Source organism: Corvus brachyrhynchos, unplaced genomic scaffold, assembly GCF_000691975.1.
Source record: "Corvus brachyrhynchos isolate BGI_N302 unplaced genomic scaffold, ASM69197v1 scaffold625, whole genome shotgun sequence".
NCBI lineage: Eukaryota > Metazoa > Chordata > Aves > Passeriformes > Corvidae > Corvus > Corvus brachyrhynchos.
The window spans coordinates 571266-594816 of record NW_008238190.1 but is presented as its reverse complement, the minus strand read 5'-3'; the positions used below and the strand labels follow the sequence as shown (position 1 = coordinate 594816).

General features: G+C 36.2%; 1 protein-coding gene across 1 annotated transcript in view; it reads right to left on the bottom strand.

Annotated features, from left to right (window-relative positions):
• RIT2 (Ras like without CAAX 2) overlaps nt 1–23551 on the bottom strand; it is a 186367-nt gene that overhangs the window by 127414 nt on the left and 35402 nt on the right. Inside the window, exon 3 of the mRNA XM_017733671.1 lies at nt 558–614. Coding sequence (XP_017589160.1) covers nt 558–614 — 57 coding nt within the window. The remainder of the gene's footprint in view (nt 1–557; nt 615–23551) is intronic.

Sequence of the window (23551 nt, the reverse complement as noted above, 5' to 3'; positions counted from 1 at the left end):
GAAAAAGTGTATTGTAATAAAGTGTAAAGCAGATATGTGTGAGTTTCTGTTACTACCAAAATTTATAAAGTAGGGAAACCCAATGAAGTTAGCAGAGTGTGTAATCCCAGAGCACAACTCTGTTAAATTGAGTAGTTACTTGATGTTTCTAGAGAAGGCCAGCTAGGACTTTCATAGTGGAAAAGAATACTAAAATAACATAACTTAAAAACCAAACAAACAAAGGAAAAAACAGACCCCATTCCAGACTGGAGTTTTTACAATCTTTAGTAGTTTTATTTCATATTCTGCAGCTTTAAATGCACGACATTAATAGTTACAGTGCATGAATGCAGAACCCTGTTTTTGAAAGAGATTTTTGTATAAAGCACTCCAGGAAGAAGTATCTACGGTAAGAGCATGACACAACTCAATTGTCAGCACAAAATTAAGGTGTAATCTAAAGTTTGCAAATCTTGCTTCTATCTAAGTGCCTTTTAGAAGCAGCTTCTCACCATCTCACAATCTCACATAGGCAGAGACTGAAAGGGATGAACAGGAGAATAATCTGTACTCACCTATAGTTGGATCATGGTAGTCAGGGAACCGATGGCTAATGAACTGCATTGTCATTGCTGGAGAGGAGAAAGAGAGAGGAAGGGAAGAAAAAAGAATTTTATCAGCATTATTAAATAGAAACAGGAAGAAGAACACATGGATAATTTGCTTATTCAAATATCAGCTCAGAATGTGAGTACAAATTTTGCTTTATGTCTACTTCTGCAACAATGCATTGATAACTCAGAACTGATAAATGAAGAAAAATATGAATTAAACCTCTTTCCTTGCCTTCACTTCTTAATTTTTAAAATTCATTGTATCAATTCTTGTATTAAATCTTACATCTTTTTAACACTTGGTAAATATTGTTAATCTGATATTGCATACAGATGAAAATTACTATGACAAAAAGATAAAACAAGACTGATTTACAAGACTGATTCATAGAAGTTCTCATGGTGCTACAAAATGCCACTAACTGGAGTGCCTAATTTGATTTCTGGTGTACTTAGGAGTACCTAATTCATTAAACTTGATGCAACAGAAGAAGGCTTCTCTCAACCACCTGGAGCACCTTTCTTCTGAACAAACTGCTTTTTAACTGCTTTCAGAAATTTTTGGAAAGTTTCATGACACTTCAGGAAAACTGCATTCTATCGTTTGGAACAGGTGGCAAGGTGGAAGTGCAATTCCAATTTATGTGGAAAGGCACAGATTTTCACATCCTGTCCAACATGACATCTGAACTTCATTCACCGTGAATAACCACAAAAGTAAACTTGGGTATTTGGTGACCGCAGTGATATAATGCGCAATCAGAAGAACAGGGCAAGTTACATTTTCTTTGTTGTTTTTCCTCAGAAGTTTGAATTTCAAGTAATTTGAAAAGTAAATGTATCTACCGAACAATGAGAGTTGTGAATGAAAGCATTTCAAAAGCAGAATATGTGAATTCTAATTAAAAAGAAGGAAAAAATTTAAAAAAGGGTAAAACAGGATTTTTAAAATACCGCTTGATCTTTAAGCCTTTTTTTTTCAATTTTTTTTTTTTTGGCCTTAAAATTCATCTATAGCTACTATATAGATATTTGTTCTAAAAAGTACTTGACCTGAAACATAATTATCAGTCACAACCCATGAATTCCAGCATTGAGGATCTCAGCTGCTTTCAACAATATCCACAACAAGAGGTTATGAACAATATGTGAGACATTTTAAAAAAACTGTGTATAAATACATCCATTTTTCAAACAGCATTGTTTTAGTTTAATGTTTGTCCTTCTCATATTTTCAAGAAAGAGAGGTTAGGGAGATAGTTTTATAAAACGATAAAGAGAAGAAGTATTAAACATTTATTACCGTGTTAATAAATTATTGCATCTTTAGTGTAGACAAATATAAATGCTAAGAAGCAGCATTATAAATTCATAGATACCAGAGAGAGTAACTGTGTAAGAAAAAGCTCATTCAGTCTATATATATTATAGGGCAATAAATCTACGTGCAGTCACACTCATGTCTTCTGTATTATTTGTTTTCAGATGCATTATTTTTAAGTACCGTGCATGTTTGGACACTTTTATTTCCAGGACAGACACCTGATTTTTTTTTTTTTTGTTTGTTTGGGGGTTTTTTTTTGTTTTTTTGGGTTTTTTTAAAATTTTGACAGATTTTTAGCCACCTCCATGTGATTACTGTTAGGGGTTTATGAAGCATAAATCAATGCCTGATGTGATCGGCCTAGTTTGTTCTTAGAAGCTGAGGCAGCTAGCAGAGATGCTGTTCGTAGGGCTTATACCTACACATTTCCAGCTTTCTGAGGCCCTGTACCACAAATTAATTCAATTTGCTTCACAACCTGCTGCTTTCTCTTGCCAAGCATATTTTTTTTTTTAAAAACACCCCAAACTATTCTGCATCTGATCTCATTCTGTTTCCTTTTGGAGCTATGCCTGAGTCACAAAATCTGTAGCTAGAATTGAAATAAAAATTCTCAGAGGACACATTTCCAGCTTTCTGAGGCCCTGTACCACAAATTAATTCAATTTGCTTCACAACCTGCTGCTTTCTCTTGCCAAGCATATTTTTTTTTTTAAAAACACCCCAAACTATTCTGCATCTGATCTCATTCTGTTTCCTTTTGGAGCTATGCCTGAGTCACAAAATCTGTAGCTAGAATTGAAATAAAAATTCACACAGGACAGGCAGAACTCATGGTAAATGTTTTTCCTCTCGCCTGAGACAGCCACAAGTGAATACATCATTTATATCCTCATCAAATCCACAGTATCCAAGAGGACTGAAATAATTTGAAAGCATCATATTGTATTAAACATCAAGATTTCTATTGTAGCATGCAAAAGTGGAAGTGTTCCAAAGGACTGTGAATGTGGGGACATGATTCGGTGGAGGTCTTTGCAGTCCTGGGTTAATGACTGGACTTGATCTTAGAGATCTTTTCCAATCTGAATGGTTCTATGTTCCTATGATTATTCATAAAATGAATGCGGAGAGGCACAGAATCTGAGAAAGGTGTCAAGAGAACACTCAAAGTAATGAAGTGACAATGCCTTACATTCATCTCGTTGGGAAAATGGTGAATAAAAGCTTCCTTCTCTACACATTTTGTCCCACAGTTTCATCCCTGACAGCTCTTTGTCACAGGCTCCTCCTAATCACCAGGGGAAGGAACTTCTTTGGCCTGTTTAGTCTCTGTCACCTCCCACATGGGGATTTAGCACTCTCTCCCTGGAACAGGGTACACAAGGAATTGAGGTACACTGATCTTTTTAATCACTGAATTACAATGCAAGATAAGGAAACTGGAATTGCAACCCAAAGGAATAACTGATTTGTGGCTTCTTATAGCAGGAGGATAAAGGACAAAGAAGTCTCCAAACATCTGATCCAATAAGAGTTTTGTCCAGTTTTACCAGGTATTCCATAGACTCGGCTGCTGGATGTGCAGAAATTAGTTCTAAATGATGGCTGAAAGCTGGTGGAATGCTTCCCAGAGGACAAGGACATTCAATCACCACTGGCATAAAACCACATAGCTCAGCTGGAGCCTTGGGAATTAGACCTGCCTACAACCAACCCTATCTGGGCTCCCCAGCAGGAGAGCTGCCTCAGTTGGAATACGCTGGCTTCCTCATTGCTACTGACATCAGCTCCAAAGTCATTTTCCAGAGTGAATTAATTTTGAAAACTAACACAAAAATGGCATTGGTATTTCATGCTGCGAGTTGAAAATATTCTCCTTGGTTCCATGGTTTTCCTCATCCATTACATTTTTCCGTATACATTAGCACTCACACCTGACAAATCCAAACTGTCATTGAATACTTTTGTGATTTTTTTCCTTTGGAAATCCAAATTATAGTACACCAAATTTTTACAGGTCTATAAATTAGGGACCCTTGACTCTAATTTATGCCACATAGAAAGCATGAAAGTGGCTTTAAAGCAGGATATGAAAATAGAATAAATTGGTAAGACTGATACTTGAATAAATACACGTACACGTGAAAACAGTGTCAGTTAAGAAATGGTTAAAAAACCAAATCAAACCAAACAAAACCCTTTTAATCCATAGCAGATATTGTGAAACATTTTGAATTGCAAGTTGCCTGAAAATTTTTAATGAATATTTTATGACACTGTGAAGATCATTTCATTTAAATGGGGCATGTACATCACACAACAGCTATGATAAGTAAAAGGATCATTGTTTCAGATGAATAGCATCTTCTTTATATCCATCTGTGGCTAAGCAAATGCAAGTTGCCCCAGCTGAGCAAATGTAAGCCTGATACGCATGAGTAACTAAGCAACTTTAAAGTTATCCTGTCTTTTTAAAACAAACAAGGTGTTCAGATCCTGCATTTAATTTTTTTTTGTTTCTAAACGTGTATCCAATATTTATAAACTATCTAGAAAGGTGTGCATGATACCTATGCTGGCATAGAAATATATATGTTTTCTTTGAATAATAAACTTAGTCTTGGCTTCTACTTTCAATATAATTCCTAAATCCCTCTTAATAATATTTTATTAACCACTGAGTAGGAAATGCCATGCTTAGAAAAAGGCTGAGGTCATATATTTATTCAGAAGCATCCTTTTGACCAGCACAGCAATACTAAATTTAACCTAAAGACAGTAGTAATCTTAATATATATATATATATATGTGTGAGTGGAAAAAAAAGCCAATAGGAAAAATGTTTTGATACTCCTGCAGCTGGGAGAGCAGATAGAATAGAATCCCATTCTTTTTCTAATTTGTTCTAAATTTTATTTATATCAAAAACTTTGAAAGCAGTCCTATACCTATTTTTCAAGGTTGGAGAGTACATTGCAAGCTTACACAATATTTGTTATGCTAATAGTATCCCTGATGTGAATATCTCATCATGAGCTTCCTATACCTCTTTATTCACCCAAGAACTTCCACATATTCATTCTCTTCTGGGTGCTGGTGTGATGGTATAATAAATCTGTTTCCAGTAGAATCTTTACCGCCAGCAAAAAGTCCTACACTTTAAGCACTCCAACAAAATTACCACAGCAGCTGTAACTCAGAGACCAGTGATTCCATAGGGTTGATTCACACCATTTTAATTTAGATCCACCCTGTCTGTGGATCCTTAACTTGCGTTTTTTATAAACATTGAGGTTTCAATGATACCAGTGCAGAAGGCAGACATTAAAAAAGTATAATATAGCAAAGTCAGTGGATTTGAGGATTAGTTCACGCAGTTTATGAAAAAAGAAGAAAGCATATAAATATTATTAGCATAGAGAAGGTGGCAAAGAAAGAACAGAGTCTAAAAACTATAAGTGCACCATACAAAGAGACATTGTCACAGAAAAGGAAGAGATAAATATGCTTCATTTAAAAATTTTACAGGCAACCTTGCCTCTATCTATTTATAACACTAAATAACTTTCTAAAACATGGTCAGGGTATATTTAACATGCCTGATTTTATTACATAATAAAGCATGTGCATATTAATATATATATACAAATGATATTGTATCAAAGTTGGACTATTTCAATAACTAAACAAGAACTATACTGCTACTATTTTATTTCTGAAATACTAAAGAGTTTGAACAGTTCTGGTCTTTCTGGTGGTCCTTCTGGGTTTTTCACAAGCTTTTAGGAGTCATCTTCTAAAATGTTCTGAAAACTGTCTTTTCAGAAGTTCATGCCTGAAGACTGGAATGTTTACTTCTATTTAATTAGCTTTGAAAAATGACAAACATCCTTATAACTAACCATGAATTTTTAGATTGGCTAGTCAAATAAATCATCATTTGCAATTATTTTTCTGCCAATTGAATCTTAACTAATAGACACCAACCATGTGAAGTCCAATAAGGGAAAGTGCCAGATCCTGCCCCTGGGTTGAGGCAACCCTGGACGTACAGACTGGGGAAGGAGAGGCTGGAAAGCAGTGCCATGGAGAGGAACCTGGGGGTCCCAGTCAGTTGGACACGAGTCAGCAGTGCCCAGGCAGCCAGGAGGGACATCCCTGTCCTGGGGGGCATCAGGCCCAGCATCACCAGCTGGGCAAGGGAGGGGATTGTCCTGCTCTGCTCTGGGCTGGGGTGGCCTCACCTTGAATGTTGTGAACAGTGTTGGGTGACCCAATATAAGAAATAAATAAAACTATTAGACAGTGTCCAAAGGAGGGCAACAAAGAGGGTGAAGAGCCTTGAGGGGAAGCCGTGTGAGGAGTGGCTGAGGACACTTAGTCTCTCAGCAGGAGAAGAGACAGAGAGGAGACCTCATTGCAGTTACAACTTCCTCATGAGGGGAAGAGTAGGGGCAGCCACTGATCTCTGCTCTGTGTGACCAGGGACAGGACCCAAGAAATGCTCTGACATTGTGTCAGGGGAAGTTTAGGTGGATATAAGGAGAAGGTTCTTCCCCAGAGGGTGGTTGGGCACTGGAACAGTCTCCCCAAGGAATGGTCAGCACCAAACCTGACAGAGTTCCAGAAGCTTTTGGACAAAGCTGTCAGGTACATGGTGAGATTTTTGGGGAGGGTCCTGTGCGGGACCAGGAGTTGGACTCAAAAATCCTTGTGGGTTCCTTCCAACTCAGAATACTTTTTCGTTCTTTCATTCTGTGAATAGTAGGAGGCAAAGACAGGTTTGGGTTTTTTTTCAAAAATCTAATGAGCTCTATGAACTGCATTAACACTCACAGCCAGTTTGAATGGTTGGAGACACCAAAAATTATGGAGCATATTAGGAGGAGAAAAAAAAATTTAGAATGTCTCTAAACGCAATCGGAGAAAGATTTCATCTGTGCTCAGTTTCTACAAGTTTAATGACTCAAGGTCAGAAAGAATTAGGAAAGGAAAAGATATTAAAATTAAACAATTTTTTTTCTGTGAAACAAATGAGAGATGTTAGCTATGAACTAATTTAGGCTATGGACTAGAAAATATTTTTAGACATCATATGAGGGATCTTCTGGAACAAAATTCAAACATTGAAAATGTAAAAAACCTCTTTTATTTAAAAGTGGTTTTTAAGTAAAAGTGTTGAGTCAGTGAAATGTAAGGTTCTTTTGGAGATTTTTCCCCTATATTCTCAATTTCAGGTAGGGAAAATGATAATTTAATATATGATGATTAATAAGGATAGCATATAGAATCAGATATGCAACTAATATCAGTTCTGGAAATTAAGGTTTTGTTTCTTAAACTATTACATGTTTTAGATCTCAAGGACTTGATAAAGCCTTTTTCTTTCCAGGAAGAAGCTTCCATATGGAAAACATTGTTTTGTAAAACACAAGGATAATTTAATGATCATATATTTATGATCTGCTTTGGGTGGGAGGGTTAGGGGGAGAACCTGAGGGAGTTTCATATACAATTCATGAAGTCACAGCCAGCTCATCTGCAGCCTTTATGGTTTTGAACAAAATATGTTGCATTTCTGAGTTTGTTTTCCTACAATTTACTAAGAAAACGTTTCTCTATCAGATAGGTGACAATTTTCCAGGTCACAAAGAACTAGGTGATTGGAGCATGCAAGGTATTTCCTTTGGTTTATTTGTATTTATTTTATCTATACATGCTGTATGTAGATTACAGTATGTATTAGAATAAATAGCTGATAGGTTTAGTCACCTGAACCAAGCAAAGAGAGTGGTGGGGTCTGAGGAGCATTTATTTGGGTCAAAAAGATGCATGAGAAGAAGATTGATGTCTAATGCAGGATATTTTTTACTGTACTTCATGAAATTTAAAGAGTATGGGGAAGGTACCTAGAGATACATGTCAAATTATCTAGCAATAAGGTATTTTTGCACATTGATTATAGTTATTTTTATGATTGCCCCATGACATGGTAAATGGGAAAGCTTATAGATAGATTAAAAATTTTGATTTTTTAAAATTGGTTGCAGTAAACTCAAAGATGTTGCCTCACAAAAAAACACTCTTCACACTGCCAGAGCATGTGAGGATTTCTAAGCAGAAGTTTTAATGTTCTTTATTTTGTTCTTCCCCAAACAACCATTACAGACTAGATGCACTGACAGGACATCAGCCTAAAGACACCTTTGTTATGGCCCAATACAGTCATTTTTACATTGTCATAGCCTTTAAGGAATTGGCTAAAAGCTTTACCACTTGTTTCAGGAGTGAACGCTGCAAAATCTGTGAGCTGCAATTATTAATTTTTTAGGTGTTACAATGTATTATTTATTGAGTGTTGGCTCTGAAATGAAGGCAAGCTAAATTTTATTTCTGTGTTAAACACATTCTGGTGTACTAAAAAAATACAGAAGCTTTCTGTGTATTACACAGTCTCCTGCGTAGGTTTGGATGCTGGTACAGCCCTGGTTTTTATACTCTTTTTTTTTGCTAAACTGGTGTGTGTTTTATTCACTTATAGAATCTGAAGTCCACAGAAAAAAATATCAGGCATCAGAAAGGAATAGTCTTAAAAACAAAAGTCTTTTAAATTAAATCTGTGTTATTAGAATGAAAATTAAACACACAAAACCCCCATGTAAATTTTAAACAGAAAAAACCAACAAGTCATTAGGGCAGCTGGAAGAGAAACAGGGAACTTTTCCTTATCCACTGTAACCCTTACCACTGTAAAGTAAGAGCAGATTGTAATAAAAATGTGCTGATGTAGAGTTAGTGGTAACAGAACAAGGCAGATGCTTTTTTTGGGGAATAATCAGTTTTATAATTCCTCCTCTTGCATCAGAATGAAACAAAGAATTCAATGCAGAAATCTATACGATGAGGCAATATGTTCCCTAAGAGTAAAAAGAAAGAATTAGAAAGCGGATGAGTGGAATCAGCCCCTCAGAAAGAAAAGGTAGAAAAAAATCTTTTGTTTTGGGGCTGATCTTGAATGAATAAATAAAAATCCCTAATCACAGAGCAGTTCTCACCCTTCTCTTTCCTGTAATCATTAGATGTAAAGATATGAGTTCTCACTATTTTCCTTCAAGGTGTTATTAGTGGAACAAAGACAAATACTAGGCACTGGTAGTAATTTTCCAGCATGGAATGAAGGATGAACAGAGAAACTGTGCAAAAAATTAATCCTAGACATGAGAAACTTGTAGGAAAACATTCAGCAAAAGTGCTCTCATGGCAGAAAAGTCCCATGTCTTCTGAATCAGCAGGTTCTAGTGAAAAATGGCTGTACTGAAAACTTCTGACTACCATTAATAGCTACATCCAGACCCAGTTTCTGGTTCAATGACAGAAGGCAGAACATACTGCACTGTAAAATTCGTGTTAAAAATTCCATTTAGTGTTTAAGGAAACAAGGAACTAGATGAAAGTTGAATTTATTGCCCACATAAGAGACATCATCATAATGTGCTACAAATTAATGATAATGATAAGGTAGATTGCTACCACTTACAAACCATTTCCTCTGTAGTGTATCCCTGATCCCTTCCCAAAAATTCTCCCACAAAAATACTGAACATTTCCTACCCTGCTTAGCTTATGTGACTTGACAAGGTGTCTTAATAAACAGAAATTACTGCTGGTAAATGCTACCATTAGTGCATTTTCCCACTGTGTTTCTTCCATCAAGTTAAAATCAGGGAGAAAACTTAAATGTATCTTCTACTGCTCTTCAGTTATAAAACCCAATGGCAAGTTAAGCCTTCCATTAGTGAGCAATCCAAAATATAATGACATAAATAGGTTTTAAAGCAGGCTCCAGGATAATGTGATTTTTAAAACAGAATATATTAAATAAAGCTAGAAAGACACAATTTTCACATATTATTTCAGAGAAGAATAGAGCTGATCTTGAACCATTGCAGATAGACACGTTTCAATTAAAGTCAATGTATAAATCTCATTTTTACAAAGGGAGTACAGCAAATGAGAGAAATATAGGGTAGTTCTTCATACAAGTGGGCCCTGGCTTGCAGCTACCAGCCTCTAGTATCATTACTTCACTGAGAAAAACACTTTCAAAAAAGGATAAAGTTATTTCATTCAATGGGAAAAAAACCTCACAGTAACCACACATTTCTCTCCTTTTTTTTAACTGCCGACATGTTTCCCTGTAATGATAACTTGAGATGATCAAGCTTGGTTTGCTGCTGTTTCAGGTAGTGGTAAATTGAGGTTTTTTGCAGGTTTCCTAACATAAACTAGTGGTTAGCTCCTGTGGAACCTTCCACGTGAAATTACACCCCATACATCAAGCAGTGAAGAATTGGCAGTGACAGCAGCTGTATTTTCTTGCGAGTGGGAGAGAGTAGCTGCTGTTCTGTAATGTGGTACCAACTTTTCTGTACATCAAACCTATGGTCTGGAAAATTGATGACACATCAAAGAGAAACATACAACTCTTCCATTTAAATCCTCACAGAAGTCTTATTCAGGGTTAAAACAGAGCTGAGGTTTTTATTCATTCTTTCCTTACCAGTGCCAGATTATAGTGAATAGAGGATAACATCCAGATTCACAGTCACTGTTGGCAACCAATTCTCTCTGACTAAGCAGGCTTTAGGTGCTTATCTGTCCTTGGTGATCTGAACTATAATCTTTTGTGCCTCTCTCAAACATTCAGATGTTTTTGTGAAAGTTTATAGAACCATAGAATCATTTAGGTTGGAAAGGACCTCCAAGGCCATTGACTTCACCCATTCACCCAGCACTGTGAAGGCTGCAACCCACCCATGTCCCCAAGTGCCTCATCCACACGGCCCTAGGCAGCTGTGCAGATGCTTTGCAACCCTTTCAGTAAAGAAATTTTTCCTAATATCCCATCTAAGCCTTCTCTGGCACAACTTCAGGCCATTTCTTCCTGTCCTGCCACGTTACCTGGGAGAAGATATTGATCCCACCAGGTTGCAACCTCTTCTCAGGCAGTTATAGAGAGTGACGAGTGTTGTTGATGATTAAAGTTGTGATCTCATTTCCTGCTGCTGATATAACTTCCATTGAAATTAAAGCACTTCACAGTGAGAAAATTGGTTTATGTGAAATTCAAGAAAGGAAACTGAACCAAATAAAAGCAAATTTATTGGCTTGGATTGATGGTATCGACATTTTTGAAAGTATGAAACTGATTTACTAACAGTACTGTTTTATATTCTGTAATAAATTACATATATTTACCCTTCTACTATAAATTATATGATTTATAGATAATTATTCATCACTTTTTTGATTTTTTTTTAATTTCTGCTTATTAAGGCAGATTAATATGCTAGTTTTCCTTTTCAATGAAAATGTAAACAAAATTTAAAATGTTGTCTTTTTCTCAGAAATTCTCTTTTCCCTTCTTTTTATATCTGATGCTTTTTACTTTTTTGTTAATAAGCACTGCACTCAAATCATATTTAAAAGAAGTAGACTAACAATGAAGAAAGGATTTCTGAAGATACACCTAAATCCAGAAAACTGACACTTGGAATATTGCTAAGATCCCAATCAGTATTTCCATTCCTCAAAAATATTTGAGGAATTCTCAGAATGCTGTCCTCTACAATTTGTTTCCTACTCATATATTTCAGTTGATATTTGTTTTAGTGGAGTTATTTATCTCAGGGGAGCTAAATACCACATCATTTGCATTATGTGAGTGGAAAAGTGTTCCTCACTACTGAGGTGACTTTGCACTCAACATGTTTTCCTTGTCATATCTCAGATGTTTTCGCTCTCAGCTAATTAGGCAACACTTCACAACAAAGTCACCTGCCACATTTTGTCTTACACCAACATGAGTTCTTAATTTTTTGCTACCATTCTGTTCCAGTTTGGCCAAATTTAAAAACATATCCTCTGAGAGAAGGCAGGTCACAACCACCACCAGGTTCGGGAAAAATAAAATTTTCCTCAAAGGAAAGTGAAAGAGATAAAAACTATTTATTTTACAAACACACAGGAAAAGGATAATGATGCTAAATAATAAAACCTCTCGCTCTGCTGAGAGAAACACGGGAAAATTTCAGAGTCCTTCTGTAGATCTCTCTCCCCCTCCTTGGAGCTGGGATGGGGTGGTAGGCCCACCTCCAGGGGCAAGGCCTCAGTGGAAGGTCCTCCCGATGTATTCTGATGTTGAAACAGTCCAGCAGAAAGACAAAAAAAAAAGTCCCAGAAAAAAAAAAAAGTTCAACTCTCTGTCTCTCTCTGGAGAAAGAAAAAGGAGCTGAAAAACTGGCCAAAAGCAAGCCAGGTGCCTTCCCCACTCTTGGTCTGCTGCGAGATGAAAAAAAGTCTCTGTCTCTGTGTGACCTTGAATAAGCTGCAAACTGCTTTGAAGAAGTTTTGTTCAGGTTTTCCTTCCCTCTCTCAGGCTCAGTTTAAAGGCACAGAAAGGCACAAAATTAATTCCTGGGCGTGGGGCAGCAACAGGGGATACATGTCACAAAGTCACCCCAAGACACATTCTAAGAGCATTTCTGTAAGAGTAGGGAAGGAGGAGGCTCGTTGGCTGGGGAAGCTCTCCAGTTTTTTACTTCCCCTGCATTCACACATGAACACACCCAAATCTAAAAGCCTGGTAATTATGATCTGGTCCCCAAAAAAGCAAATCAAGCCATTGAGAAAGCTTGGAAATGAGGAAAATGAAGTGTGAGGTCTTCTGGATGGACAAGTAGCTCTGTGCTGCTACCAGACGCACTTAGAACACGGCTGTGCAGGGAAAATGAAAATCACGAAGGTAACAATGTTCATAGAATCAGAGAACAGTTTGGGTTTAAAGGGACTTCAAAGACAAAACCCCTGCCATGGGCAGGGACACCTCCCACTAGATCAGGTTGCTCAAAATCCCATCCATCCTGGCCCTGAAATTTTAGACATGCTGGAATAGATATCCTACAGTTCTAAATAGTAGCTTTAACATTTTAAGGGTGTGGAAAGGAATATAGTGTCTTAACATTTAAATACTTCTAAAGCTGGAATTAGTTGGGAAAAAGAGAGTTTCTATATCTAGAAAACAATGAGTAATTTGGAGACAAATCAATGGGAAATAATGAGCTAACTCAGAGGACAGTACCAAAACTGTTACTTCCATTTTACGTAGCAATCACTGAAAAACTCCTGAAGAAGGTTTGTGGGATTGTGTGAATCTGGGGAGAGGTGTCATGAGCTTTAGACTCTGCTACCTACTCTCTATCCTTTGATTATCACTGACATCTTTTCTGCCTCAGTTTCCAAACCTCCAAGAAAACCAAGGCAGCAGAAATCTCAGAGAGCTCTGAGATTTATGGGATAGCCGCATAAGATTTGGCTGTGAATGCATTCCTTCACAGTTCATCTAAAACCAAGTTAGTAAAACCATGACATTTTTAAGAACAGACTTAAACAATACCTTTAACATGAAATTATCTGGATGAAAGGAGGCAGGAGGCATGAGATCAAGCATTTTTCATGAGACAATCGAGTTAGTGATATAGATCAAAAGACTACAAAGTACAAGGATGAAAAAGTGAAATGAGGCCTCTCACCCTCTTCCTGCTCTCTCAGTACAAACTTGGCTGGAAGTTGACATATGCTAGAAGCACATTCATATTGCTTGACACTTGTACACTCTACATTATGGTGATATATTGACAGCAGGCACAGTTGCCAGACATGTTTGGGGGTGAAAGGTAGCACTTCAGGCACTAAAAGAGGTGATTTATTACAGCATTAGTGTGCCTCTGAAAAGGTCAGAAAGCTGCAAAATACATACAAAAGTTCTAGAGGGCTGATTGTATTTTCATAGAGAAAACCTACATTAGCCCGTTCTGGCTTGTACCCTCTGTGTGAATAAGAAATGTTAAAGCTCTCAACACCAGCAACATGGAAAGACTTGACAATGGTTTTGTTTTTTTCCTACAGTTGGAAGGAGATGACTCATGACCCAGGAACACTTAGGCCTCTAGAACAGGCTGAGATTCAGTCTTTCATTCTTCTGGGGTAAACTTACTTTTGTGTATTTCATAATGCACTCTCTGCCCTTGATGTACTTGTCATTTATTCTGGTGTGAACCAGCTGTCTCAGGGGTTTATGGTGCTATGTATCACCATCGCTTGATGGCTGACAGAAGCCCTATTTGGTGACCCTAGACCTTTCCATGAAAAACCAACAGCAGGTAAAAACACCCCAACCAAACAACTGACTGACCAAACCAAACAGAAACAACCTTCCAAAACATCCCACTCTCCCCCAAACAAGCACAGTGTACTTACACAAGTCTTGAAACCTTCCCTTACATGAGAGGCAAAAATATTCTCAGGATTTCTGAGGCTTAATTGGGAACACAGTATACTGGGGTGAGGTAGATGAAAAAAAAAATGTTTTTGAACTTTGAAAAAAACCTTTAAAATCAAAATGAACTTCTTATTTAAATAAGGCCATAAAAGACATGGATATATGTAGCCATTTCTGGATTTTCCTAATTACTGTGGAAACTTCTATAATCAGACCTCCTTAATAAAAATAATTTTGCCCCAGGGTCAGGAGATTTACTTCATCTGCTCCATCATAGGACTAGGATTTATGTTTTCCCAATGTCTACAGTAATTATAACACTGAAAATTTTCTAACCTATGACAGTCGTGCAGAGGCATCATAACTCAGCTCCCTAAAAATCATGATTTGGCAGCTGAAAACCATAGAAAAACTTTATTAAGACCCTGATAAGTTTTCTACCTTAAACACAAAAACCCATGGACCTTTAGGTTATGACAACTGGAAATGTTTCCTTATGTATAGATAAAAAAAGGACTTAGGAGGACTTTTAGGGGCTCAGTGAGTAAGATGATATTGAAGCACTCTGCATGCTAACAGTGTGATGACATTGTGCTATGCTGATTCAGAAATGACTCAGCTCAGTTACCAAAAAAGGGGAGAATGAGATCTTTTTCAAAGGTACAGTGATATAGATGTGACAGAATGACTCACCTGTCATCAGTGTTTTAGTCAGCAAAGTCTTTGGCTGAATGGCAAGTATTTATAACTCTAAAATAAAGCCACTCAATCAAAAGGAAGTAAGCAAAAACGATTTGGATATTAAGCCTGGTTTCTAACATCCAACTATGAGGTCATTACATGCATAACCCTGAACACCGTTTTAGTCCCAGTATCTGTCCAAGTCCAATCCATTGAACAACGTGCTTTTTGCACTTCTCTCTGTTTCTGATTCAGAAAATATATATATTCTGGACCACTTACCTAAGCACAGAGTGAACAATTTCTGTCCATTCTCTTGTGAAAATAATTTTTTCTTCTGCAGTATGCCTTTCACTACAGATTTTGCTTCAGTTTTATATGGCGTGCATGATAGGGCTTGGAACCCCTTCCTTTGAGAGACCCTTGCATCAAATTTTTTGAAGGACATAAACCAGGATACACTGGGAGCTTTTCCATTGATATTAGCTTGCGTTTCACGTAAGTTTTTACTTGTGCAGTGCTCTTTCCACTTTCCAGCAGGAGTATTTAAATATCCTCCAAAAGAAATCACAATGAGTGAAATTGTGATTCCTCTGAAATAAGTGGCAAACCTTTCGATTTAGGTTTACATTTCTCTCATATCTACATATAACTGTGGTTATTTGCCTTTACATTTTGCAAATGAATATACTTATTACCTGTAACTTTGGTGCATATATTATTACATGCCTTAAAAATTTGATGATTTTTCTAGAGGGGAAAAAAAAGAAGAAATACTGAAAACAACTTTCTGTTTGTATATTTTTAGTAAAAAAAAAAATCAACTCCTGATTATTTTTTAATTGAAAAATGTCTTTTCTTGCAAAGAAAGCAAATTTTATAAACATTCATATCTAGAACTCATCTAACTCATATAGCCAAGACATAAAAAAAGAGTTACAATTATACAGGATCATCAAATCTGTGCATAGGTGAAAACTAAGCAAATATTTAGTATATCAGCCATTTCAAATTATTTGCTGCCAGTTATAAATTGACTGATTTCACTTAATGATCAAACCAGGCCAAGAGCTGTCAATGGTATTTGGTAGGCCTTTATTTTTGCCTATTTTTGGTTATTTTATTCTGTAGATTTTATTTTTTCTCAGAAGTTTCCTAACAAGGGGGAAATATATATAAAAAAATCCCAAATAAATAAATACAGATAACTAGATAGACACACAGAGAGAGAGAGAGAGAGATGTCCTAGTATTTTCTGGAGGAATAAAAGAAAAGTAAAATACCTACAGAATGGTTTCACATTCCAGTTTCTAATCAGAGTGATCTAATTTATTAGATGCCTGACTCTGTAGGAGCTAAGGAGACTGCTGGTCACAGCACCAGTGGCTGTGCATGTGAATATACGTTATTTTCTATGTGATAAATTTACCTTTTCAAAAGCATTTGGCCAAAGTTTTCTCCTTATTCTGATATAGCATTTGAAAGATAACTTCATTTAAGATCTTCAAATGCTTTTAAAGTTGTCAAAAATGTCTGTAAAACAGACACAAAAAGTCAAGAAAGCAGAAATAATGTCAAAAGAGCAAATAGTAGAAGTGAATTAAACAAAATTCTAGTTACCATCAGTATATCAAAATGTATAATTTCATAAGGCATGTTCATTGCTACCTCTAATCATATATGGTTTTGAAGTTGAAACTGGAGCACTTGCTTTACTTTAAAGGCAATGAGGCTATTTGTATGTTTAAAGACAAAATTATGCTCATGTGAATTGCCAAAATTGGGTATAATCTACTAATTTGCAAAATTTAGCAATCCTCAGTGAGTTCTCGTATTGTAATTTTGAATTAGCAGAAAGGTACATGGTTGAAAATCAAATCAAACTGAACCAGAAACTATTCTGGAGAGATTCAGATATTTAGATATTTAGAGACATTATTATAAAATCTGTGTATTTAAAAAATAAATAGTGAAATCTGTGCAATACACTTGTGACTTTCAAAATATTTAAATATGAAATAAATAAAAAATTTTAGAAACAAAACTTTTCATAAAACTAAATACGCTACAAGTCTTGTATGTCATCTTGGTAAATAGCTAATGTGTTGGCACTGCTGAAACTCTGTTTTTTAACTTTTTTATTGGAGCTGAAACAATATAGATAAAATATATCATGAAAGAGAGCAGAACTTTGTAAAATCCCCTGAGAACTTACAGCTCAGGAAGACTGCTCTGTGATGGTCTCTGAACCAGTGGTCCCTCAGGGCATTTTTTGAAGAGCTAAATCCAGTGTGATAGAAGGAAAAGATAAATTTACCTCCCACATACAGGTTTCCTTCTCACATAGGTCAAAACCAAGTGCTTATGCAGCTGTACAGAGGATAGTTTTGCCTCCTTGACAGTTTCAACACTCTGGACTAAACAACTTCTTGGTTTTTAACCATAGCAAAGGTCAGGCAAACAGAAGGTCTGATAAACCAAAGAGATAAATAACCCAGGGAGTGGGATGAGAAGGGAAGCTTTATTATTACCTTAAAGACTTCTGGTGCACGGTTTATAGGGAAGCCAAGTAACAAGTAGCAAACAACATGAAATGTTTATGCATGTCTGTGGAATCCAGTTATCCTTCTCTGCCTTTCTGCCTTCCTCTAATTTACTGTTCTAATCAACAGACCTATTTTCTGCCCCCTTGGATAACACCATCCCCCTTACGGGGTTGGCGTAAATAACAAACAGCTCCCGGCCTTGGCTTCACCAATATGAAACACTAGATACAAAATGAGTTACTGTAAATAAGGCAGGGACTGGTGTCGTAAAGCTGTCACCTTTACCTCCAGGATTTTCCTTCCTAATAGACCTACATACTTTCCTGTTATCATCCACAGTAATTTTTTTTCTAAAACGCTGAAGCCGCTATTAGACAGATAGAAAATAATTTAGGGGCAGCAAGCAAAGGCATGTTTCCTTAATAAACATCAGGGTTGACAACAACCATTAGGAATTTTGAAATTATTTCTCTGAAAGGGAGGTTCTGATTCTGTGTTCCTTGGCATTGATGATAAAACTCCTGAGTTTTGGGGAGCTGGGAAGGATCTGACTAAACTCCTTAATAAAGACATTTAAGCCATTGAAATGCTGAAGTAATGATATTCCAAGCTACAGCTGGGGATTTATTTGTTTTAGGTGGTTGTATCTCTATACCTGTTTTTAAATTACAGCTCAAGGCTAATTTACCAGCTATAAACAACAGCAAAACTAACCAAGCCATGTATGCAATACAGTCAAATATGTACAGCATAGCAGTTTGAGGCTGACATTTGGCTTAGTAAGGGGGAAATCTCAGACAATTTTTGAGTTCTGTTTGCATAAAACAGCCAGAAGTTCAAAGACATCGTGATGTAGTGTGATATTATGAATCTATTACATTCAAATACAAATATTTCTATGGGTGAGTTAGTTCAGTTTTATTAGTTCTTTATGGTCCTTTTTTCTTTTTTTTTTTTTTTTTTAATATTTATGGTCACACTGAAATTCATGTTTATACTAGGATCAGACCCTGGAATTCAAGACTTTGCCTACATATAGACATCTGTGTTCAGTCCTAGAGCTGAACGACTTTCAACTTTGTTTTCTGTCTTCTGGTGTCTATCTATCTGATGTTCACTGAAGCCAATTTAAATTGATCATTGGGTCATACCCACAGCCCTAAAGTGAACGCTCATTTCAGCAGCCCACGTGCAGATATTTCAGAAAACAGATGTTTGTGCCTAAGTTAGGCAGAATGAGCATCCCAAATGTCACAGCTGCCTGCAACTGACAGATTTTGACTGGACGATCTGCAGCAGGTGAGTTCACCTTTAGAACAGGTGCAGCAGCTTACACACAATATTTAGAATTTAGTTGAATGAGCCATCTGAGCACAACAAACATTACAGCAACACCCTGAAGCTCAGAGCACTGCCAAAAGCTGAGAATCACCATCTGGCCCAGTACCAATGGCTGGGCCGTTTCTGGGAAGAAACAATTTACAGATTGAGCTCAACTAATAAACTTCATGTCTCACATTATTACAGACTTATGCTGCTGGTGCACTGACTCAGGGGTTACGAAAACATTAAACCACTAATCTTGCACTGATCCTCACCTTTACCCAAACTAATTGCTCAAAAGTTTGTTTATGCTTCTTCTGTGGATAAAATTTAATTCAGAATTTTGTAGCTCATTTTATTCAATGATGTCATCACAGTTCCCTTCAATTTCAACAACATTCTTTTGTGTGAACATTACTTATGATTTCTTTAATGTTTTGAAGAAGTCACAAAGGAGCTGCATCCTAGACACCAGCAGGGAGCTGAATTTCAACCACTTACCTAGGAATTAACACTATAACACAGATCTTCAGAAGAAATTATTTTTCCCCAATTTTACCAATATAATGCTCAAGGCACATAAAACACCTGTCTAGTCACAAGAGGAGGACTTCTAGCAGGAGACAGCTCTAATTTCTTAGCCCTCACCACAACTCCATACTTCCTAGAGGTTGTCATGGAATTTTGGGCAACAAGGGCTTGAGTTTCTCCCAGCATCAAATGAAAAAATGTCACTTATTTTAACTACTTTTAAAATAACTATTGCTAAAATAACTTTAGGAGTGGAACATTGCATGTAAGTAACTCAAAGAGAAGAATTGCTGTGTATCTTTTGTCCATAATTTTTTTTTGTACATTTGGGAAATGTAAGCAAAACTAGGCATTCCATTAGTTTTCTGAAATTTTTCTTTAACATTAATCTTGTGGTTGTATTTGCACTGTGTGTAATGACGAAAACTGAATAAGCAGCTAGTGGCACCATCCAACAATCAATCATGGTTTTACCAGCCCAATTTTGCATTTCGTACAGAAATGTTAACCACAGGGTGAAAAATGTTGCTTATATACACAATCATGCACATAATTGTTCGTGGAGACACACATGAACATATAAACATAAAATCACACACACGTATATTTATATTCTAAAGCTAGAGATCATTTATTTCTGCACTGCCATATTTGAACCACTGTCTCTTAACCTCATGTAACGTGTGGTATTCAGGCTGGATCAAAGGGACAGAATGAACATCTATTCATGCACAACTTAAAAACCACAAACTTATCTTTAGTGCTAATACCGATACAAAAATCTATACTGTGTGCCTAAAAGGAATATTAAAATACACTTTTTGAGGCACCACAGGTAAATTAACACATCTTGCTTTAGGGTTCTGTAGAACATATAAAAATTGTGCACAGAAAGCAGCCACAAATCCATTATAATTTGTGTGGCACAATATTTTCCTGTTAAGAAGGCAGCATGCATCTCACATGCAATCAGTTTAATTTACTTATTATATTTCCTGATAAAGAAAGACAGGGTTTGAGGGAAAATATTAAGAAAAAGACAAATATAATGAAGTTACCTTTCAATACAAATTAAGTAGAAATATGATAATTTTTTTTCTGATTAACCGGGAAAGTGTAAAATTAACATTTTAGCCTCTGGTAGTCTTTATATAGGAAATATGTTGATTACTGTGAAGTAATATATAACCTGAAAATATGGTAAATTATCAACTTAGAGATTCTTGTATTTGGAATATATACAGACTTTTGGGTAGAATATATCGGTTAACACCAAAATTTCATGCAATACACAAAGATGTAAATCTGACATTCAAATATCATCTGCTGACATGAAATATCTTCTGCATAGTTCACAGAATGCCATTTTTTCGTACAAGAGATGCTCTCAAGTCTTACTTCATGAGTCCTTTGTGTAACTTATTAAAAAGGTTTCAAGACAACTACATCTCATATTTAAAGTAGACATATTTTTAGTACTTTACAGGCCTTGAAAAGTGATGTGTCACTTTTATTTCATCCCCAGACACAGTGCAGGTGAGTTTTCTGTAAGTCTGCTTTGCTTTAATGGCCATTATGGTGACACCAATATAACTGTATGTCAGCAACCAAAGAATAGGGGATGTTTTTTTTAAATCTGAAATTACAGGACTTGCCAGAGTGGTTTGTTAATGGTTAATAATATAGGTCTCTAAGTCAATATGATTTATTTTCTTTGAGTGATGTTTCACTGTACTAATTGCTATAAACAGCGGCGGTTGTGATTTCACAGCTCGTGCACCATTAACTTTCATAGACTCAAAGCACCATGGAATGGTTTGGATTGGAAGGAACCTTAAAGCTCAACCAGTTCCACCCCCTTCCACAGGCAGGGACACCTTCCACTATCCCAGGTTGCTCCAAGCCCTGTCCATCCTGGCCTTGGACACTGCCAGGGATGAGGCAGCCACAGCTTCTCTGGGCACCCTGTGCCAGGGCCTCAGCCCTGTCATCATAAAAATAATTATTTAAAAGTACTGCTGCAAATTATCTCTTTCTGTTAAAAATTCTTAGTTCTCATCCTATTGCTACAGGCTCAGTCAAAATTCTCTCTCCATCTCTCCTATAAATCTCCTTTAGCTACTGAAATGCCTCAAAAATGTCTCCCCAGAGCCTTCTACTTTTGAGGCTGAAGAACCCCAGCTCTCAGCCTCTGTCCATAGCAGAGGTGCTCCAACCCTTTGGTTTATTCACCAACAATCAGGAAGCATTCTAGAAATCTCTGCTGAGTTTACAATACAAGACAGATGGGCAGAAGAGATTTTCTCAAACTTGGAAGAGACTACTGTTGCACTGATGTATATAAAAATATTAAAAATAATTGACAAAAATCTTTATATTTGTCACAAAATAGAAGATACAATAGTTGCATTATTCCGCACTGCTGAATCATATCCTGGAACTTCTACCCTCTCTACTGGGCATAAAGGCCTTTAGACTAAACTAACTGTAAACAGCTATGTTTCACATGTTTAAAGTAAACTGAATTTCACACAGGTAAAATCCCGTGAAAAAGCCATATATCCTGTTTCTTTCAATTCTTAACATTTTAAATATTCCCATAATGTCACCCCAAGAAATCACCTGAGTGCAACAGATAAGCAGCTGCTGGAATATCACCACTGTTTATTATGCTTAGTCTTAAATTCCCCTTTATGACTTTTTTCTCCTTAATCCACTTGTTATACCTTCTCTATTATTTAAGCCATTTAGGAAGACTTATCTTAGCTACAATTTGCTATAAATTCCATGCATATTTGGAATATGATATTTGTCTTTAGAGAGGTTTTTTCTTGTCAGAGGAAATTGGAAAAACAAAACAAAAAATACAAAACCCCAAAGAAACCAATGAAGGAAATATATATATTTGTGTTATATACAGGCAACCACCAATATTAATTTAAAAGAATTATCAATCCTATGCTATGATGGAGGCTATAGAGTTAATAGAAGTGAAATGAGACATTTTAACTCTATCAAATTATTTTCTGCAAAATAGAGGTACAGCTGTTGCCAGCACTAGTGGATGTGTTAAAGATGAAAAGGACAAAAACTGTTAAAACTGAAGAGAACTTTAATGGAAAAAATGAGTTAAAAACTGTCAACACAAAACTGAAACTTTGGGAAAAAAATACATTTTAGGTATTTGTCTCTCTCATTCTTGCTGAAATAATCAAATGATTTGTCCTCTAGTCATCAGACCTAAGCAACTTTGGTATAAACCTGTGTTACAAATTTAAAACTGACTGAATTTTGGACCAATTCTGGATGCTGGCAAGACCTAATCCTACTAAGAATCTTTGGTATAGAGGTTATTCAACAAAACTGTTAAATAATTTATTTATGAAAGTGTTCAAGTATACATTTAAGAAATTTTTTCATTTTTAGCAGGATTCAAACATACAGTTTTAGTTTACTCTGTGTTTATGTGTTTTGGGGTATCTGCTCTGAGCTGTGGAGAATTCATCCCACAAGAAAATTTACAAGTCTGTTTTGAATCACTGAGAAAAGATCATAGCAGGCTTTTTATTTTAAGGTCATAATTTTCAAGTCTTCAATACTGGACTGAGGAAGATTTGAAGACGTGTATAGTGAAGATTATAATCCAGCCTTTTAGGGTGAATTTGGTATTTAAAATGTTTTATTCCAGTAAACATTACTCTCTTTTTCCATTACTGCTGCATTTTGAGGCAACATGCACTAATTTTGTAGATAAATCTTTTCTTAGCTACCATTAATAAATGATGCCATTTTGTTCAGCCCGACATAGGAGTTAAAGAACAAGATATAATTTCAGAAGGAATACTTGGCATCATCAAATCTGATAGCACTGTGCCTCTTGAAGAATTTATAGAAGATAGGTGCATGATCCTGGGACTGATTGCTTTTCCTACTTCAGTTTATTCATGCTCTCTTCAACACTGAAACACATTTCAAAATAAAGAACTCACTGAATTAAGAAATTATATCTGTACATGTTATTTTGGTTTTATTTCTAAAGGAATCATTACGTGGCTATTTATAAGACTAATATTTCTCATGTGTACAATAATTTTCACGGTAAAACACCTTTAGAAATGCTGAATTCCCTGGTGTACAATTTCACAGGTAAAGAAGAAGACAGACATTGTTGGTTAATTGGCCACTTGATCAGGCAGTGAACTCGAAG